This window comes from Hemibagrus wyckioides, linkage group LG09 (assembly GCF_019097595.1).
Source record: "Hemibagrus wyckioides isolate EC202008001 linkage group LG09, SWU_Hwy_1.0, whole genome shotgun sequence".
In the NCBI taxonomy this organism is placed as follows: domain Eukaryota; kingdom Metazoa; phylum Chordata; class Actinopteri; order Siluriformes; family Bagridae; genus Hemibagrus; species Hemibagrus wyckioides.
In genome coordinates, this window is record NC_080718.1 from 18,260,716 (window position 1) to 18,280,863 (window position 20,148).

Here is a 20,148-nt window from a genome sequence, read left to right on the forward strand (position 1 = left end):
AAGAGTTATGCATTCGGCTGGGTGGTGTTGACTTGAGCAGCAGACAAAGCAATTTTTTCCATTAAAAAACAGACATGTTTTTCTGTGTGTTCTGATTCCAATATCATTTATTTATACCAAAAAGGCACATAATTTAATTCATCAACAAGGCTATAAAGGATGTAATGGTTAAGGCTAAGACCTGCTTATTAGGAGGTTCTGAGTTCAAATCCCATTGCCACCAAGCCAAGCAAGTCTGTTATGTAAATCCCTTGACCCTCAAGGGCTCAGTTGTGTAAGTGTTAAAATGAGATGTTTTGTCACTCTGAATAAGGGTGTCTGCAAAATGCCATCAGTGTAGGATAATGTAAGGTAATGCAATGTGGAAATTAGCTGGATAATATTTTATCAAATAAGGTTATGTTTTTTTTTAGTTTTTAGTTTGTGGTCATAATATATTTATGCTTACAGTCTTCCTGGCACAGACTGACTAATGCCAGTATTCACACATTTAGAGGAAGAGTTGTGTAATAAATGTCTATTGGTCTACTTTGGCCATTAGACACACCCCCTGCTAACTTCTTATTGGCTGTTAGTGTTCCTCTTCACTTACACCCTAATCCTGATGAGGTAGTAGGTCTGCCTTCCCATATACTGAACAGAGTGACTACTGCTGTGTGGGTGCTCAGAACCTGTCCTGGTGCTCTTATACAGTAACTGAAAAAGGTTTTTTGTTTTTCCCAATGAAGAAAGCTGTGCTGTTCAGTTTGTGGGGCGGTGTTGTAACTCCTCACCCTTTCCAGCCTTTTCACAAATTCGAAACATGTTCAAACACAGGGAGGTAAGTGGGTTTTTGCATCTCACTTTGGATTATTAATAAATAAATAAATTCTTTAGATTTCAGCAGGCTGAATTTTTTTTTTAGGGATTTCACAGCGAAGACAAGTGAGAAAGAAGGCAGTGAGAATGCTCTTGTTCGTGCTGAGCAGGGGAAAATCACGCTTTCTCAGGTAACAACATGGCAATGTTTACTGCCTGAACACAATACAAAGTTCAACTAGTTATCATATTCGTTTGAGGAAGAGTTGGAATTTTTTTTGTCTGCACATTTCATGGGAAAGTCGCTCAAAGCTGGTTAAAAAGTTTTCAAAGGTCTCCAGATATAATAGAACACATAACATAAAAGTTAAATATGGAATAGAATAGTCACTATCACTTGTGTATCAAAACATGTTACATGATGAAGCAGGATTTTTAGACATTTATAATGTAACAGAATAGAATAGAATCCAATAGAATTTTGGTCATGACACCACCGACTATTTATTCCCAATTTATTTACATTTACAGAATACTGTATTATAATTTATATTAACACAGACAAAAGAATGGAGCTCTAAGGATGAAGTTTAAATTGAAGAACAAAGACGTCTTGTGGGTGGGAAGAACAGTGTGACTGGAAAATCAGCTGTTTTTGTTTTTGTTAGAACTGTGGAATTTTATGACCAAAGTAGAATATGTTATTTTTTTTTGGTGGGTCAGGTAACAAAAGCCTTTAAAAAAACCTTAAAACATTAACATTACTTCAAATATAAATAATCATTTTTCTGAAACAATTAGAAAGTAAATGTTTAAACACTGACCAAACATAAATCTCATTAAATAACTCAAATATTAATAAACTCAGCAGGGAAATTAAGCCTATTCACTTCATACTATGATCATATAGACATTTTTCAATAAGCTTTGTTTTTCTGAATGTAAGGTGTAAGTAGATCTGTCCGTCTCAGTGTCTGCAGTCAGCAGATCTGCAGTAGGATGGTTAATCACTGCATTCATTACACCATTATTATCTTTGTAACTTTGAAACTTTATATCTTTGTGGGTTAAAGATGTTTGCAGAGCTGCAAGTTACAGAATCTGAGTGTAAAAAGGAGGCTGTCAGTGAGAACCTGTCTCTGCCTTCACCACTGACAGCTCAGAAACTCTGTGATGAGATAAGGAAGGTGGAGATTAATAAGAATGCCCTTGATACTGCTGCCACACTCCAGAGAAATGGTATGTAAGTTTGTTTAGATAACTGGTGCATATCAAAGTTTTCCATAGAGTCTGGAAATATACAGCGTCCTATATTGATTTATACTAGACATTTTCTCTCTCTCTCTTTTTTTTCCCTCAAGGAATAAAAACTGGTGTTGTGGCCAATATCTGGGTTGATGACTCTCCTCAGAGGGACAGTGTTGCTAAGATTCTCTCAGTGCTGGAAAGCTGTTTCGATGTGGTGGTACGCTCTTGCCACATTGGGTCAAGACTTCCTGAACCTGAGATATTCCACACTGCCTTGGATGCACTGAATGTTAAACCCAACCAGGCATGTACAGCCACTAGGGGCCCTGTTTTTGAATATGATCACAGAGTTAGGTTAACTTAAATGGTGAAGAGAGTGTTCAAGTAATGCTCTGTCTATTATATGTAAATATGATTTTTGAGTTGTGGCAGTTTTGAGAAACTCAGCTCTAATGAGAAATCTCATGAGAACTTATTGGATATTGTACTATAAATCTTCTAATGTAAAACAAGTCATATCTGTCCAGCTTGCTACCAAGTTTTATCAACCAATTGCCTGTCTTTGTGTTTATGTTACCTGCTAATAGTTGTTTGATACTTAGAGGAAGCACTGCATGAATTAAGTAGAGTGTTATGGTTTTGTATTCTTATTTCAGGCTATCTGGTTGGACGTCAGTGAGGAGAGCGTTCAGGCAGCTGAAAGGTTGGGCATGACAGCTGTTAAGATTACTGACATCAGTGCAGCACTAATCAAAATAGAAGAATTAACAGGGATAAAGGTAATGAACATTTATCCTTTATGGTAGTTCTGTAAATATGAGTTCTATTAAATTGACTTCAGTAGGTCAGTAATTAAGACGATGTTATAATTGCTACTACAATATGTTCCTCAAAGAGATAAGTATTCACATGACTTTCATAAAGGAAACATGTTTGTTTTGTTTGCCACTGACCACATTTACTTGCTCTTACATAAAATGATGTGGTGAAGGGTTACTCCAACACTGGGATTAAGAAACACTAGTAATAACTAGTTATGTAACAGATTTGCAGTGAAGCATAATAGAAAATGTTCTAACATAATAATATAGCAGGTGTTATTCCTACAAATGACAACATTTACAATACATCTATCCAGCTACAAACACTAAACTAAAACATATCAGCCTCATCAATTTACAGACATGACACTACCAGAAACATGCAGCATATCTTCTTTTTTGTGCTGCCAGAATCATGTGACACTTTTAAAAGTATTGATCACATTCCCATCTAAAGTATTGACTCCCTGCAAAATTAGGATTCTTGACAATCCATTAATGTACCAAAGAGTGACATATTGTAAAGACACTGTCACTGTGACTCCCATAAATGGTATTTGTAAATTATTAAAAAGAAAATCATTGGCATTCTAAATGAGTGTCATAAAAACATTAGCGTTTATTACCAAATAGGCATTTTAAATCTATAATTCATAATGCCATAAAGGTATTTATGTATAGTGTTCCAAGTCCAAAATGGATATGCTGATCGATATAAAGTAATGAAGAGCCATCACCATCATTCATACTTAGGTCTTATTATGCTTATTATGCAGGTTTTTAAAGACTTTTTAAAAGGGCAGTTATTCAATCACATAATTATATAGTATTAAATGTATATGGTCATTTAGAAATATAAAAATCAGAGCATTAAGAGTTTAAATGAATGTCTATATACTACATTTTGTGGAATGCACAGGTCACCGGTGAGCAGCAGCCTTTATGCTGTAATCCTGAAGAGATCACCCATGGATATGTCACTATTAAGGTAAGGGCAAGAGCTAGATGAGGTAGCCAGGAAATGACCATGTGTCTGCATGCATATACCTATTTACAGGCATTATTTGCTGTGTTATTGTGGTAAGAGCTGTAGACTGAATACAGAAAAGTTTAATGAAGCAGAAATGATAATATTACTTAGCAGGTTAATACGTTCTAGTGTCCCTGTCTCCTTTAGCCTGGACTGAAGACTCATTTTGTGGAGATGGGGGATGGACCTCCAGTCCTGCTCTGCCATGGATTCCCTGAAAGCTGGTTTTCCTGGAGATACCAGGTAAAAAAAAAAAAAAAATTAAAGAGTAAATGAAAATGCAAGCTGTGAGCCAGCGATCTAAAAACTTAACAATTCAGACAATGGGCAAATCTGAGAGAAGTGTCCTCTGAATGGTGAGCATGTGGGAATGAGTGCTTAATTCCATCCAACTAAGTGCCATTAGTTACGTTCTTCCTTTCTTTTTTGAGATTCCCGCCTTGGCTAATGCTGGATTCAGGGCTATTGCTATAGACCTAAAAGGTTTTGGTGACTCGACTTCTCCAGCAGGTCAGTTCATATTTTTCTGCACTGTGCTGTTTGGATATTATTTCACAGTCTGTCAGACAAATTGTCTCTCTCTTCTCTACCATTTCTACCTCTCTTGATCCTTTTTATTACATCTTAATATAATTAAATATTTAATTAAACTGAAATGTATGAACATATTGGATTAGGGTAACAGGACAGGCTCATGAGTGAGATTAGAATAAAAATAGCAAGTTTTCTATGAAACTGTAAAAGTTCATGGTGAAATTAAAAACCTCAAAATTCTATCCGCTTAAATTTTTTTCTGTTTCTTAATGAATTCCTAATCGGTGCAACCTTTGATGATGACAAGTCCATATGTAGTAATATATCACTTTACGCCTAAGTCTTACATGTTGACTGATGTGAAACCTAATCTTTATTGTTAATGAAACATTTCACAACAGCACCAAAGTCTATGAGTTGTAGTGGCATGTTAAGTTTAATTCTCATAGTTCTTAATATGTGACACATGGTAAAATGAACACAATATTATTTGCTTCATTGTTTCATGTGAATACGTGAAGCATTTTTTTTATCTGAAATAATATCCAAGATTCTTTCAGAATATGAGATACACAACTTTCTAATATTGTATTTGCTATTTGAGATAGCTATATATTTGATTTCCCCCTATGACACACATTCAATTTAAACATCAGATATGGATGTCTGAGGAAGTGCAACACTTACCTTAATGTATTTTGAGTCTATTCTTGTAGTATGATTTAGGTGCCATGCTGAGAATAAAAATGAGATCTGTGCCCTTTTAATACCTTATATGCTGAGTGTTCCTTATGGGATTGTGAGAAATGTTCACCTGCAAATGTTGGGTAGTTTCCTCCAACCAGTGATTGATTTCTGTGTGGATTTCTTGACATTGAGATATGAAGAGTTGAGCCATGCAACTCTGATCGCATTCCCAACTCTCTTTGCAGATATTGAGGAGTATTCTCAAGAAAATATTTTACAGGTAAGCAAAAGCACACAGCCTCAACTGACTACACACAGATATGCTGGAAAAATAATTGGACAATGTTTATCTCTCTGGGTGCCTATAGGAACTAGTGACCTTTCTGGATAAGTTGGTATGTATATTTAAATTTTTCTCCTTACAATCCTTCTCCCAGGTGCCTAAAAACTAACCCTAGTCTCAATTGACACTTCAGGTTGTGCAAGCCAGCAGAAATTCTGTTCCTCAAATTAAAATTTATGAAATATACTTAGCAGATCCCTAGACAGAATAGAAGATGCAAATGAGACCTGTCAAACCCAGCTGCTGTCCTTTTAGAAACAATTTATATGTATTTCTTCCATGTCACATTGATTTGAATAATTAAATTATTTATTTTAACACTCAGAAGCACAGAGTGATTTTTTGCTGGATGAACACATGGACGGTATATGAGATGCTACCACTTTACACATGTAGTGTAAAGCTTTCTATATACAGTTGTGGAAAAATACAGCCGAATTTCAAGTTTCTACCAGGATGTGTTGTGGTTATTTTCACATTGAAATCCTCTTGAAATATCCATTCCCATGTAACTATGTCTCTTAAGCTTAATCAGCTGGTGTATTTTGAAGCTCTTCTTTCTTCTTATCTGACAGAGGAATGGTTTCAGTTTAATCCTGACACGAGCTGCAAACAAAAGTGCAGACTTTTTTTTGGGATCTCTATGCACAGTAGGCTATGTCCGATTTGCCTGTTGATGCAGAAGGATCAAACTCTGGATAAACTTAAAGAAATACATGGAATCTCATAACTGTTCCCTAGCTGTCAAGAAACAGAAATTTATTTGATTTACTTGATTTATTCAAATCAAGTAGAGATCAGATCTGAAACAGGCTTTGGTCACTCGAGGCAAGAACAAAGGCAGGCAAAGAAATGAAAAACAAGGCTAAAGTAAAACAAACAGGTCTTATACATTAAATGGGCTTGGTAATGTCACAAACTAAACAGAACATAATGTACACTTCACAACATAAAGGAAAGAAAACCCTTTTAAACTGTGGCGATGACAATATGGTGATTGAAAACAGGTAAAAATAATAAAAACGATGGTGACTGTGAGTATTGGACTGTGAGAGTGTAGGTGTGTTGTGAGTGTTTGAGTCCTGTGCGGCCATGCTTGTAGGCCACGGTGCACTGTGGGAGGTGGAGTCTGTACATTTGCATATGCGACACAAGCAAAGCAAAGCAAATGCTTTTCTTCACATTCCCAGTTTTTTAGGAAGTTGGGGTCAGAGCATAGGGCCATGATACAACACCACTGGAGCAGAGAGAGTTAAGGGCCTTTCTCAAGAGCCCAAAGGTTGCCGCTTAGTAGTGCCGACTTTCCGATAAACAACCCAGAACATTTTAACATTTAAGCCACCACTGTCCTATAGATTATATAGCAGCATACAGTATTATGCTTCTTTTAGGCAGTCAGGAAAGCTGTGAAAAGAAGCAGGAAAGGTGTGGATTCTGTTAGTTGCTGGCTGTGTTATGCAGGACAAAGAAAAAAACAATTTTCAGAAAACTGAATGACTACCTATTTTGTGAACATCTCAAATATGCCTGATAGAGTTGTGATCTAAGGATATTTTAGGTCACTGAAACAATTTTAACTCACTGTCATGTCCATCTTGTTGAGATACAGTAATACCATAGCCACAAAGGGATGAACCCAGTAAGTGACAAGGCTTAGATAAGTGCTGTTCAGATATTCTACAGGGACTGTGTGTCTGGAAATAATTTCTCACACATTACATCGCTGCCTCTAGCCTGAATATGTTGACCCTTATTGTTTCCATCATTTTATAACCCTTCCATTGGTACAATTGCCACAGGCTTGCTCACTAGGGATGATTTTATCTAACATCTAGGACTTTTTACACTATGTTTTTTTTGTTTCCTATGTTCTGTAAAGCCTCTTTGAGACAATGTTCATTGTTAAAAGCGCTATACAAATAAAATTGAATTGAACTGAATTGAATTGAACAATCCAAAATGAACCCCTACCTACTGACATGGACTTTTACTGGTTCTTGCAGTTCTCTGGTTCTTTCAAGACAAACCCCAATATTTTCACATTGCATGTTTGCCTGGCTTGCATGCAGTTATTTTCTCAACGACAAGCTATTTTTTAGATGAAAAATCTCACAGTTAGTCTAACAGGAAGTTTTTTGAAGCTTTCTGTAGCGTTCTTTTGGAGCCATAAACCACATGCTAGAACTGTTGCATGTATCTCCAGCTATCACAAGTCAGTAATTTCACTCAAATGAACATTATCCAGTGCCAGATACATTTTTCTGCTTGATTTGAACCATAGTAAAATTATACAGGACTTGGAAATATATATAATTCAGAAATAGATTTCGGACTGATTTCAGTGGTGAAGAGATTGAGGTGATGTTATTAAGGTGGCTGGGGGTGTTGCAAGACTGTTATTCAAGTCTGAAGGTGCTAATTATCCTCTCGTTTTGCAGTGCACTTGCCAGTTTCATCAAATAAAATATTTTCCAAAATTAAGTTTATTATGCTGGCAGCTGGGGGGATTGTTTTTTAATTTGGGCAATGACTGACTACTGGCCATCAATGCTCCTGCATTAACTGTTGGATAAACAACAGGGGAAATACACTGTGGCATAGATGAACAGTGTACAATAAACAGTCACTAAATGGGAATAGTTTTTTCTTTTTTTGCTTGGAATTAATCTACAAATTATTTCTTAATGACAATGTGACTATTAAAAAGGTTTAAAAAACATTGGAGGTTAGTGTTTGGCTGATTAGTAAAAAACAAACTGAGTATCTTGCAGCAGAGGCTAAAAAGGAGACTAAATGCCATCTTTGTTCTCAAACTTAGGGCCTTACTCAGGTTACTGTGGTGGGTCATGACTGGGGTGGTGTGTTTGCATGGAATATGGCTCTGTGTTACCCAGAGAGAGTGAGGTATGTAGTCCTTACTGTCAAATACACAACACTGTTCACCCACAACACCGTTATTTCAGACTGACTTGCTACATATTTAGCTAGTTATGGAAAGGTCATAAGCTTAGCAGTTCAAATAAAATGTTATTTGTAGATATAGGATTTTAAAAAGAATAGCCCTATGTAATACCCTACAACTGATTATGTTCTTATAACAGAAGTAAGATAAAAAAAAACATTATACATTCAGGTTCAGCTGACTCTGATGTCACTTCATAGCTTAACTCTTGAAAAAATATTTAACAATCATCCTTTCTCACTGAAGGGCTGTGGCTTCTCTCAACACTCCGTTTTTCCCTGTGGATCCGAACAAAAATCCACTGCAGACAATGAAGTCTATACCAGTCTTTGAATATCAGATCTACTTCCAGGAGCCGGTGAGTGATATATTCACTCTTGCTAAATTCTGCAGGGTCCAGAAATTTGTTTTAATCAAATTATACTGTATTTTACATTAGGATATCTGAAATATGCAATATATTCATGCAAACACTGAGCAAACTTATTTTTACTTGTTAGGTATTCGTTTGTTAATATTTATCATAAAACTTGAAAATATCAGTAACCCAACTTTTCAGGCCATTCAGAAGAAAGGACACTGTAATCTCTTGCCTCTGGCTGAAAGTACCATTGTAACCTCCTGTTTAGAAATTTGTGTAGGATAGTGTTTCTGTAGCAATACTGTAGCAATTTCCAGCTCTGACAAATGTTTTCATTTAATGCAAAGTACACTGTATTGAAGACTTTTGTTTCACACATTACAAGAGTCTGTGAGCCTGAAAACTTGAGCATGCCACCAGTAATGAGTAATACACAAATAAAACATTTTGTAATTGAAAAATTTAATTAAAAGATTTTTAATTGATTTTGTAAACTAAGTTGACGGTAATTTTTTGTGTGCTAAAGTAGGACTGATATTTTACATGTACACTATATTGCCAAAAGTATTCGCTCACCCATCCAAATAATCAGAATCAGGTGTTCCAACCACTTCCATGGCCACAGGTGTATAAGATCAAGCACCTAGGCATGCAGACTGTTTTTACAAACATTTGTGAAAGAATGGGTCGCTCTCAGGAGCTCAGTGAATTCCAGCATGGAACTGTGATAGGATGCCACCTGTGCAACAAATCCAGTCGTGAAATTTCCTCGCTCCTAAATATTCCACAGTCAACTGTCAGCTGTATTATAAGAACGTGGAAGTGTTTGGGAACGACAACAACTCAGCCACGAAGTGGTAGGCCACGTAAACTGACGGAGCGGGGTCAGTGGATGCTGAGGCGCATAGTGCGAAGAGGTCGCCAACTTTCTGCAGAGTCAATCGCTACAGACCTCCAAACTTCATGTGGCCTTCAGATTAGCTCAAGAACAGTGCGCAGAGAGCTTCATGGAATGGGTTTCCATGGCCGAGCAGCTGCATCCAAGCCATACATCACCAAGTGCAATGCAAAGCGTCGGATGCAGTGGTGTAAAGCACGCCGCCACTGGACTCTAGAGCAGTGGAGACGCGTTCTCTGGAGTGACGAATCGCGCTTCTCCATCTGGCAATCTGATGGACGAGTCCGGGTTTGGCGGTTGCCAGGAGAACGGTACTTGTCTGACTGCATTGTGCCAAGTGTAAAGTTTGGTGGAGGGGGGATTATGGTGTGGGGTTGTTTTTCAGGAGCTGGGCTTGGCCCCTTAGTTCCAGTGAAAGGAACTCTGAATGCTTCAGCATACCAAGACATTTTGGACAATTCCATGCTCCCAACTTTGTGGGAACAGTTTGGAGCTGGCCCCTTCCTCTTCCAACATGACTGTGCACCAGTGCACAAAGCAAGGTCCATAAAGACATGGATGACAGAGTCTCGTGTGGATGAACTTGACTGGCCTGCACAGAGTCCTGACCTCAACCCGATAGAACACCTTTGGGATGAATTAGAGCGGAGACTGAGAGCCAGGCCTTCTCGTCCAACATCAGTGTGTGACCTCACAAATGCGCTTCTGGAAGAATGGTCAAAAATTCCCATAAACACACTCCTAAACCTTGTGGACAGCCTTCCCAGAAGAGTTGAAGCTGTTATAGCTGCAAAGGGTGGACCGACGTCATATTGAACCCTATGGATTAGGAATGGGATGTCACTTAAGTTCATATGCGAGTCAAGGCAGGTGAGCGAATACTTTTGGCAATATAGTGTATGTTTGTCTCATATACAACACATTCTACTGATTATAAAAATGCCAAAGAGTTATTCACGATAAAGCAATATTTAATATAAATTCTGAGTCTGAATATTTTTGCAAGCACGCTATTGACTGATTAAAGCTAAGCTGTTTATGGGAGACTGACACGTCTCTGTTTCTCTAGGGTGTAGCAGAGGCTGAGCTGGAGAAGAATCTGGAGAGAACTTTTAAAGTGCTGTTCACCGCTAGCTATGAGACTGTAAGTGACAGAGTGCTGCTGAAATACACTGTCAGTGCTAATATACCACAGAGTTAACAGATTCTTCTTCTACTTCGTCATCTTCTTCTTCTTCTTCTTCTTCTTCTTGTGTTATTTCATCATCATTTTAGATAATAGTTTTGGTGTTTTGAATTAAAACATTACTATAACACATAAACCATTAAAATAATACTTTACTGATTAATTAATTAATTAGCTATTTCAATCTAACAATAATTCTATCACTAATAGAATAATTATGTAAAGAATATCTGAGGCACAAGTTAGTTCCTGATCAACTGTGTGATAGCTCGTTTCTCACCATTGCTTGATCTAATCACTCTCTCTCTCTCTCTCTCTCTCTCTCTCTCTCTCTCTCTTGCAACAACCCTTTTAAAGGGTTTTAGATTATGTAGAGCATCCACTGTATTAGCTTCCCTGTGTATGAGCTGTTACTATAAAAGCATTAATTAGAATGAGTGTGTGACTACTAGCATATCATTCACGTTACAGCCATACCAGTGCCATGATATGAAAATATTAAAATGTATGTAGTTTATGTAGAAACAGTGAAAAAAACCCAGTGAATAAGCCAAATGAATATAGGATTTATCAAGTTTACAGGCAACGTAAAAAAACCTTGAACCCTAAATGTCATAATCAGCATTTGAAACATGGCAGGAAATGTATATGGGGAAATATGCTTGCAATGACAAGTGATGGAATCTTCAAGAAACAGCAGGGTTGCAAATGAGTAGCATTAGTCCAGCCTAGCATTTATGAAAACTGAAAACACGACACTAGTTTCTCTGAACCAGGTAATGTTAACATGTAGTTTTAGAGTTTTTAATATGCACCACAGGGCTTCCTTTTTTCCTTCATTTGCTGAAAATCAAGGTCCTAGTTGAAATCCACAACCTGATTCTGAAAAGCTTAGTACCTAAAAATCAGTATTTTTGTATAATTATATTGTAAAAAAAGAAGAAGGAAGGTCTCTGGTATCATGCTTCTTCATGTTTGATATTCATTCATCACAGTCCTGCACATTTCCATGCTTTATAATGTTTTCCCTGATTTAAGGTCACAGTCACAAAAGACTTTTTGGTGTTCATCAAAAAAGAGCCTGTAGGCATTGATTTAACAGAGAAGGTGAGATTTCAAAGTAATGGTAAAAAGCATCATTCTTCAAGGTCGAAGGTAAGAAAGATGAGGATTAAAATTAATTGCAGTTGTCAGTTCACATCCAAGACTGTAAAATCCAGGGCTGAAAATCTATAAGGGCATCACAGGGCAAGCTTCAGCTTGGCATACTGATTGTGTGCACAGGTCTGTTGGATGAACACATACTATGTACTTTTCACCTTAAATGGATACCAAAATGAGTCTAAGACAGTTCAGTCTAACACATTTTATTTAATGCATTAGCATACATGCTTCTAACATATCTTTGCACAGTGGTGGAGAGCTAGGTCATTGCTGTAGAAAAAAACTAAAACAGTCATTTCAAAAGTTGACTTGTGCAACTGTGCTGTATTTTCAAATGAGCTGACCCAGTGAAACTTTGACATTTGTCTGCATATTATGACAGTCTGTGTTGACATTTGATTGCCAAGTCACCTTCTGTTATCAGACCAGTTGCTTGCACTTCCCACCCAGACATTACTATGTATCAGAGGACAAATGTTGCTGACAGTGTATGTAGCACAAATGCCAGTTCTTAAGCCATAAGGCTATTAGCAAGGATGCTCACTCAAATACTGAGCTCAAATGAAATAAAAAGCTATCCAATCCCTGTTACTTATTTAACTATATACATAAATGCAATAGAGTTGTCATCTTACTTGTTTCTCCGAAAAACATCTGAAAATGATGAGTAGGTTGAAGAAGAGTAAAATGTGTCTGCATTGCAAACTCTCTTTGTGAGCCTTTGGGAGTTAAACTTTACCTCTATAACATGTGGGTATTTTCAGGTTTTCTATAGATTTCCAAGGTTTATTGTGACCACCAAAAAGCCAAAGTGACAGAGATCAAAGAGCTATGCTGCTGTGTCTGAGTGACTTGGAATTTGTAATGAGGTCTGGTTAAAGGCCCTTCACCTGAGCCTCTGTTGCTGGACTAATGAGTCACTCCTGGCCAGCTCATCACTCAGCCTAGCTAAGACAGCCATAGCACATCCTAATGACTGTGTAGACCAGGAGTATTTGGCATTGGCATAGGCCCTGCTCTGATGGTTGCTTTTTATCCCCACACTTGCTCACGTCAAATAGAGAAAATCGTGCACTCACACAGAGGAAAGACCTCAGAGAAATACCCAGCAGTAATTGCAGTAGTGTCCACTCACCCTCCCACACATAAATACATAAATGTCATTTACTCCACAACAGAGTAGACTGATGTTATTACTAGATCAGAAATTCCTCAAAAGCATTTCTTTCTTTCTTTTTTTATTTTTAATCCTCTCCGTGCATAACATGAGAAATACTAATTCAGGGACTTAAAAGATCATATCTGTTAGGAACAATGAAATCCAGATATCTGTCAGATCAGATACATATTTTTCAATTAATATTCTGTGTACACTTATCAGAAAATATTTATTAGAGCAAAAGATGAAGCTGAAAAGCTATACATATTTTTCAGAACATGTCTAATACGAGGAGTTATGACGAGGCTTTTCAGTAAACAGAAATTTAAATAAAAATATAGTGTTGAGCCAAGTCACAGCAGTAACAGGTATCTATCTATCTAAAAAAAAGAAACAAAAATGCAGTCATTAACCCTACCCTTACCCTACACTAACGGTAACCCTAACCCTACACTAACCCTGACGGCAAAATAATTGCAAAGAAATGTAGTCGTTAACCCTACCCTGACCCTACACAAACCCTAACCCTAATTATTAACCCTACCGCTACACTAACCCTAACCTAACTCTAACCCCACACTAACCATGATGTTATTACTAGAACAACAATTCCACAAAAGATTGATTGATTGATTGATTGATTGATTGATTGATTGATTGATTGATTGATTGATTTATTTATTTATTTATTTATTTATTTATTTATTTATTTATTTATTTTTAATCCTCAATGTGCATAACATGGGAAATACAAATTCAGTGACTTAAAAGATCATATCTTTTAGGAACAATGAAATCCAGATATCTGTCAGATCAGTCACATATTTTTAAATTAATATTCTGTGTGTGCATCAAAAATATTTATTAGAGCAATAGGTGAGGCTAAAAAGCTACACATATTTTTTCTGAACATTTCTAATATTAGGAGGCAAAGGCTTATTAGTAAACAGAAATGTTAAATAAAAATATAGTGTGGGTTGAAGTCACATCAGTAACAGGTATCTATCTATCTAAAACAACCAAAATTAGTCTAACACATTTTATTAAATGTATTACCCTAAACGTACCCTTTATAGAAAACATTGTAAACCAAAATGCAGTCATTAACCCTACACTAACCCTAACCCTAACCCTAACTTAACCACTAAGACCTACACCTCAATAAAAAAAGGAGACTCAGGATGACCACTGATGTGACAATAGGCAGGCCCATGCCAAACGTTGGTACCAGCCTCAACCCTAATCTTAACCCTAACTCTAATTCTAACCTCAATCCTAATCCTAACCCTAACCCAACCAGTGCCACCTGGGTTCAGGTCGAACATCCGCCAGCTTCTCCCATCATATCGACTGCCAACTCTCTCCATAATTGAAACATGTAGCCAATGCTGCTCATGCTACATCACAGAGCAGTTTAACAGATTCAGAAATGTTATTCCTTTCAACCAGAGAGCTGGGCTAATTTTGCTCATCTACAGACAGCTATGGCCTTGTCTGGGTTCAAACTCACTCATCTTCTGCTACAGCAAACACCATTCTGTCGCATCACTTGGAGAAGAGAAGAGAGTTTTTTTTGGCAAGTGTAAAATACATTTGTACTGACAATTTTATTTCAGCTGCTCTACGGTGATGATTGTATTTTAATACAATCGTCATATTGTGCTCTGCCCCTTTAACTGTGTAATAACTGTGTGATATGTGTTACAGGATACGCATCCTCAAGTGGATTTGACTGGGGTTTGTAAGAGAGGTAAAACAAAAATGTGTGAAAACACTGTATATGTTTTTTAAACATGAATATTGTATACTATTCTTACCCTATTGTTCTACTGTTCTAACCCTAGTTCATCTTGTTTAAATGTATTTCCCAAAACACTGACATTATTCTCAAATATTGACTCAAAAGCTCAAAACTCAAAAACTGGTCACAGTAGTATTTCCCATCCCATTGTTTTCATAAAAATATCAAATGGTAATACACAAAAGCACAAAAACAAAAACATGATTGCTTAAAGCGTCAGGGTGTAGAATTTGGAATTTTACCATTTCATGAATGGCTAGTCAATACTCTCTCATTAACATTTCCTTTACTGCATAAAATAGACCCAAATCTGTTCCAGCCTAGCAATGCCTTTGTGCACAAAGCGAGCTCCAATAAGACATGGTTGGTGCCCAACGTACTATACAGAGAACCTTGAACTCAAACCACTTTGGGTTGGAATTTAAACTCTGCCTGTTGCTATCCTTATCATACATCACTAACGCTCTTGTGGCTGAATTGGCAGAAATCCCCATAACCACATGTTGTAGGATAAAGAACTGAAAACTGGTATGGGAAGTAAATTACTACGGTCCTTGGATATTTAGTTATTTGAATGGTTTGCCACCCAATAACCACCAGTAAAATTCTTACCACAATATTATTCATTTCTCAACCTACTAGAGGAAACACCAACTCTATAACCAGGTGTCTTTACTGGCAATAGTTGTTCAGCCAACACAGCAGGTTTTTCAAGATTGTTATTTGCACATTGCATTTGCTTATTCAGAGTTATATACACAGTGTTTACAGATTACACAGATATGTAGCATTTAATGTGTCAGGACTTATTCAGTGATTTAAGATTAAACAGTGAAATGCATTTTGCGACTGTGTTCTTATGATTGATCATGGTTGATGTTTATAGTGTCCATAATGTTAGAAGAAATACTTTGTGTTTTATTAGTATAGAGAATAAGTTCAGTGCTTCTGGAAACATCTGAGAGATTATGAAATGCTTTGGATTGTCTGGATTCATCAGTTTGGAATATTATGCTCTACTCTATGTTCTAAATACAATTGCTTATTAAATATTACTTTTTTTTATTATCTTTTCCTCTTAGGTGGTCTGTTTGTTGGACTGCCAGAAGAAGTTCCGAGAAGTGCTATTCTGAGTGAGGCAGAGCTGCAGTACTACATCCAGCAGTACAGGAAAAGTGGTTTCAGGTACACAGAGACAGGAGCGATTTATAATTTATGTTCAGGATTACATTCCTTAAGAATGGATAGCATTTTATCAAAAAAGGAAAGTGTTCCCTTATAGTTGTTCTTTTTTTTTGTAAACTTGAAATTTGTAATTTCACTAATTATGCATAAACACATTTCATCGTTCATTTCCATGTTTGTACTGAGAGATTGTTTGTGTCTAAGGGGGCCTCTGAATTTGTATCGGAACGCAGAGAAGAACTGGCGCTGGCTGTGTTCAAGGCCAAGGGGCAAGGCAAGTGTGTGCCAATTCCTGTAGCTGGGTTCCAGTTTTGTGTCCCTGCCAGGAAATTGTGGCTCTAATACCACACTGTTGAAAACATCCCACTTTTCTGCTCCTCTGTAAACTCATATGGCATCAAGCACAGCCATGCACACTGGACACAGCAGATGGCCTGCGCTGTCTATTCCCTAACATCTGCTCCTGAGAGACCTGAGATGAAGTGCTCTGCTGCACGGGCTACCTTTCTGATAAACATATCTCTTCATGTAGAGGCTGACCTCACTTGAGTTTTGCTGTGCAGTGATGTATCTGGAATAAGAATTAATTGTTATTATTTTTGCTTAGTGATGACGTTTAGTTTAGAGTACATCACAAAGATTTTTCCATTATATAGATCCTGTTGCCAGCTTTGATGGTGACTGCAGGGAAGGACAAGGTGCTTCTGCCCAGTTTTTCCTTTGGCATGGAGAATATAGTAAGCCTGTCATCCTAGGTTTTATTATTGATAACTTTTAATGCTTTTACATACACCACACTGAAATCAGTAACTGAACACAGCACTTTTCATTATTTAGAACTAAATCAGTGTCTTTAATTTTTTTTCTGTGTTAAATTTGAAGATTCCCAAGTTAACAAGGGCCAGTATTGAGAACTGTGGACACTGGACCCAGATGGAGAGGTAAATTGTTCTTAATTACTGTCATGTATTCTGCTATTTGTTGATGCTTCTTCTCAAGCATTTTTTGACATGAATTTACATCTTTTTTTGTCTTAAATGTGCTTCATTTTTCTCTGTTTTACCTTTGCTAAATGCTATTTTAGTTCTACTAAAATAGTTCTAGTTCTACTAAAATCTTTATTTTAACTAAAATTATGCAAAAGTGTAATGTACATTAATTTATATCCTGAATGATTTTTTCCCCCAATTTCTAGTTTTTAAGGAGTGGGTGTGATTATGATAAGCATAGAATCCATGTTAGGGTTATTCCCTTGGGGGTACTGTGAACTCACTTAAGACCGATCAAAGTGTAATTAAAATTCCTTCTGCTGTCCCTACAGTTAGATTAGCAGAGACAGTAACAAAGGCCACAATTACCAAGGTTAAACATAGCTGTGAATATTTCAATATATGAAGACAGTAATTTCTCAAGACAGTGCTCTACTGAGCCTTTGCGGTTACAGGATTTCTCAGAACATGCTGTCTGATTAAGACATCCTTTGCACTGACTGACAAATTTAGAACCTAATGCAGAGATAAATTTGACCCAAGCCTGCAGCTTAGGCAGCTCACTAGCCGCAAGTGCCTATGAACAGTGACAAGTAATGACACGACTCAGCTAAAATCAATGATTCGAGGCTGTACATGTCAGAGGCCCAGGTCCTTCAACAACACCCCATTATTTTCCAAAGACCAGTCATCCTCCAAATTTCATATCAGAGGAGTGCAAGGATGTTGTTTCCACAGCCGCATCAGGGAGATTTTTCCAGGCTGTTAATGACCAATCAGTTGAACTGGCAAGCTCTTGATATCAGAGGATAAATTTGTTTTGACCCAAAAAACAGGACAGGGGTGTGTAGGTAGTTCAAAACATGGGTTGTACGCAACTTATGTTCATTTACTATTGTTGGAATTTGTTCTGTGTACAGCTTTTGGACATAATAGACAATCAGCAGATAACTGGACGCAAAATGTTATAAAGAGAGAGAAATAATAAATGTTACAAACAACAAATATGAAAACATCATTTACTAATGTCAGCCTAATGTGAGAAACCATGACCATGAATAACAATTCTGCCAGAACAATAAAGTGCAATTCCACTCAATGACAAATCAGTAAAACAGAGAAAAGCTATCCTATACAAAAGGGTGCATACTCTAGAGGGTTTAATCAGTTCTTAAAGACCATTTCTTCACGCATGCTATAGGTGTCAGATTTAGCAAGAAGGTTCCAGGAAATGTCAGGTGTATGACAACAGTGTTCGTAGCAGTGACTGTGTCAAAGGTCTCTAGGTTGGTTATAGAATGCATTACTAGTTACACCCTGAGGTTAGAAGAGATCATACAACTAAAAATCTTTGTACGTTTTAAAGTAGCTTCATGTGTATTTTTGGATATGGGTTTAGTTATTTTTCAGTTATTGTTATAGGTCAAAATGATGTTGAGGTTCTCTTTGGGAGTGACACGGTTGGACAGGATTAGGAACGAGTACATCAGCTTATGTTGGACGTTTGGGGGACAAAGATAGGGAGGCCAGATTAAGATGGTTTGGACATGTTCAGAGGAGGGAGAGTGAGTATATTGGTAGGAGAATGTTGGACATGGAGCTGCCAGGAAGGAGGCAAAGAGGAAGGCCAAAGAGGAGGTATATGGATGTAATAAATGAGGATATGAAGCTAGTGGGTGCAAGTGTTGAGGATGGAGAAGATAGGGATAGGTGGAGAGAGATGATTCGCTGTGGCGACCCCTGAAGGGAAAAGCCGAAAGAAGAAGAAGAAGAAGTTATAGGTCAAAATGTGTATTTTAGTTATTTTTCAGTTATTCTTACAGGCCCAATCATAGAAGGTGGGGAAGCTCTTTTTCTTCTTGGAGAATTGTTACTTGGTGTGTAGGCATTATCATGTCCTGTTACAGGTGTCCTCCACCACTTCTGAGTTAATTAACATACTATGCAAACATGTTGGTTTACCTACCTCTTTACAGGTTGTAAAGAGATAAGTAAGAGGTTAGTATCGTAATCTGTAACAGAATGAAAAGACAGTCAAATTTGCTCCATGCTTGTCAGTACATGTTGGCGTGTGCTACCTGATAGATAGTTCTTAAGAATCACCTAGGAATGTTTGCATGATACTTTTGTCTGTTATTTAAATTTGTTGTCAGACTTGTTTCCAAGACAAGTGTATAGCTCAAACAAGATTAGCCCATACTGATTGGATATTATTATGATCATGATTATGATGAAGATACTTCTTCTTTTTATTATTATTATTATTATTATTATTATTGCTGTTGTTGTTTTTCTCATCAGACCGGCTGAGACCAACAAAATTCTGATCTCCTGGCTGAAGGAAATACACAAGGAAAACTCAATTTCTTTATATCCAAAGCTGTAACGTTGTTATATCATTGCTTGTGACTGCAAGTTTGAAGCTAGTCACCTACAACTGGGAAGTTTTTAAATGCTTTTTAATATACCATGCTTTGCATATTTCTTAAACATATTACATTACATTGCATGTGTGCTTTAGAACACATTCTTTATTGAAAGCTTTATACATGATAAAACAATAAACAACTGTGTATTTGTAATAAACAGTATCTTCACCTTTGTGAACACCAAACTCCTCTGAGGAGATGCACATTTCCCATTCCTGATAAACCCAAAAGTATTGGTCCTGTTCCAGCTTTACATCATATCCAGTAATCAATCCATTCAAAGCTTCCACTATTATCAGGATTGGAAATGAGACACTAGCTGTCATTTCCTTAGGCGTAGCTTTGATTAGACAGTCATGGAAACCAGCCTCTAAGAACACAGTGCAGTTCTCTTTGTTAAGGGACGTTGATTAGTGTGACCTGAGCCTGCCCCTTTTAATCAAGTGAGGAGAATTAGAAAAGGGCCAAAGGAGGCACTAGTCTCTCTAGAAAAATAAAAACACATTAAAGGAAATGGCTTGAGGTTGAAAATTTACTTAATTTTAGCACATTT

General features: G+C 37.1%; 1 protein-coding gene across 1 annotated transcript; it reads left to right on the top strand.

The window, feature by feature from the left end:
• Positions 1–612: 612 nt before the first annotated feature.
• Positions 613–19,738, top strand: ephx2 (epoxide hydrolase 2, cytoplasmic). The gene is made up of 19 exons (XM_058399842.1): positions 613–820; positions 905–989; positions 1,872–2,037; positions 2,160–2,350; positions 2,703–2,825; positions 3,787–3,855; positions 4,045–4,140; positions 4,329–4,407; positions 5,364–5,398; positions 5,487–5,513; positions 8,280–8,365; positions 8,670–8,781; positions 10,752–10,826; positions 14,899–14,941; positions 16,075–16,177; positions 16,382–16,451; positions 16,834–16,914; positions 17,060–17,118; positions 19,468–19,738. Exons 1-19 carry the CDS (start codon positions 723–725, stop codon positions 19,550–19,552), a joined length of 1,683 nt encoding a protein of 560 aa, XP_058255825.1. The 5' UTR covers positions 613–722; the 3' UTR covers positions 19,553–19,738.
• Positions 19,739–20,148: the final 410 nt, after the last annotated feature.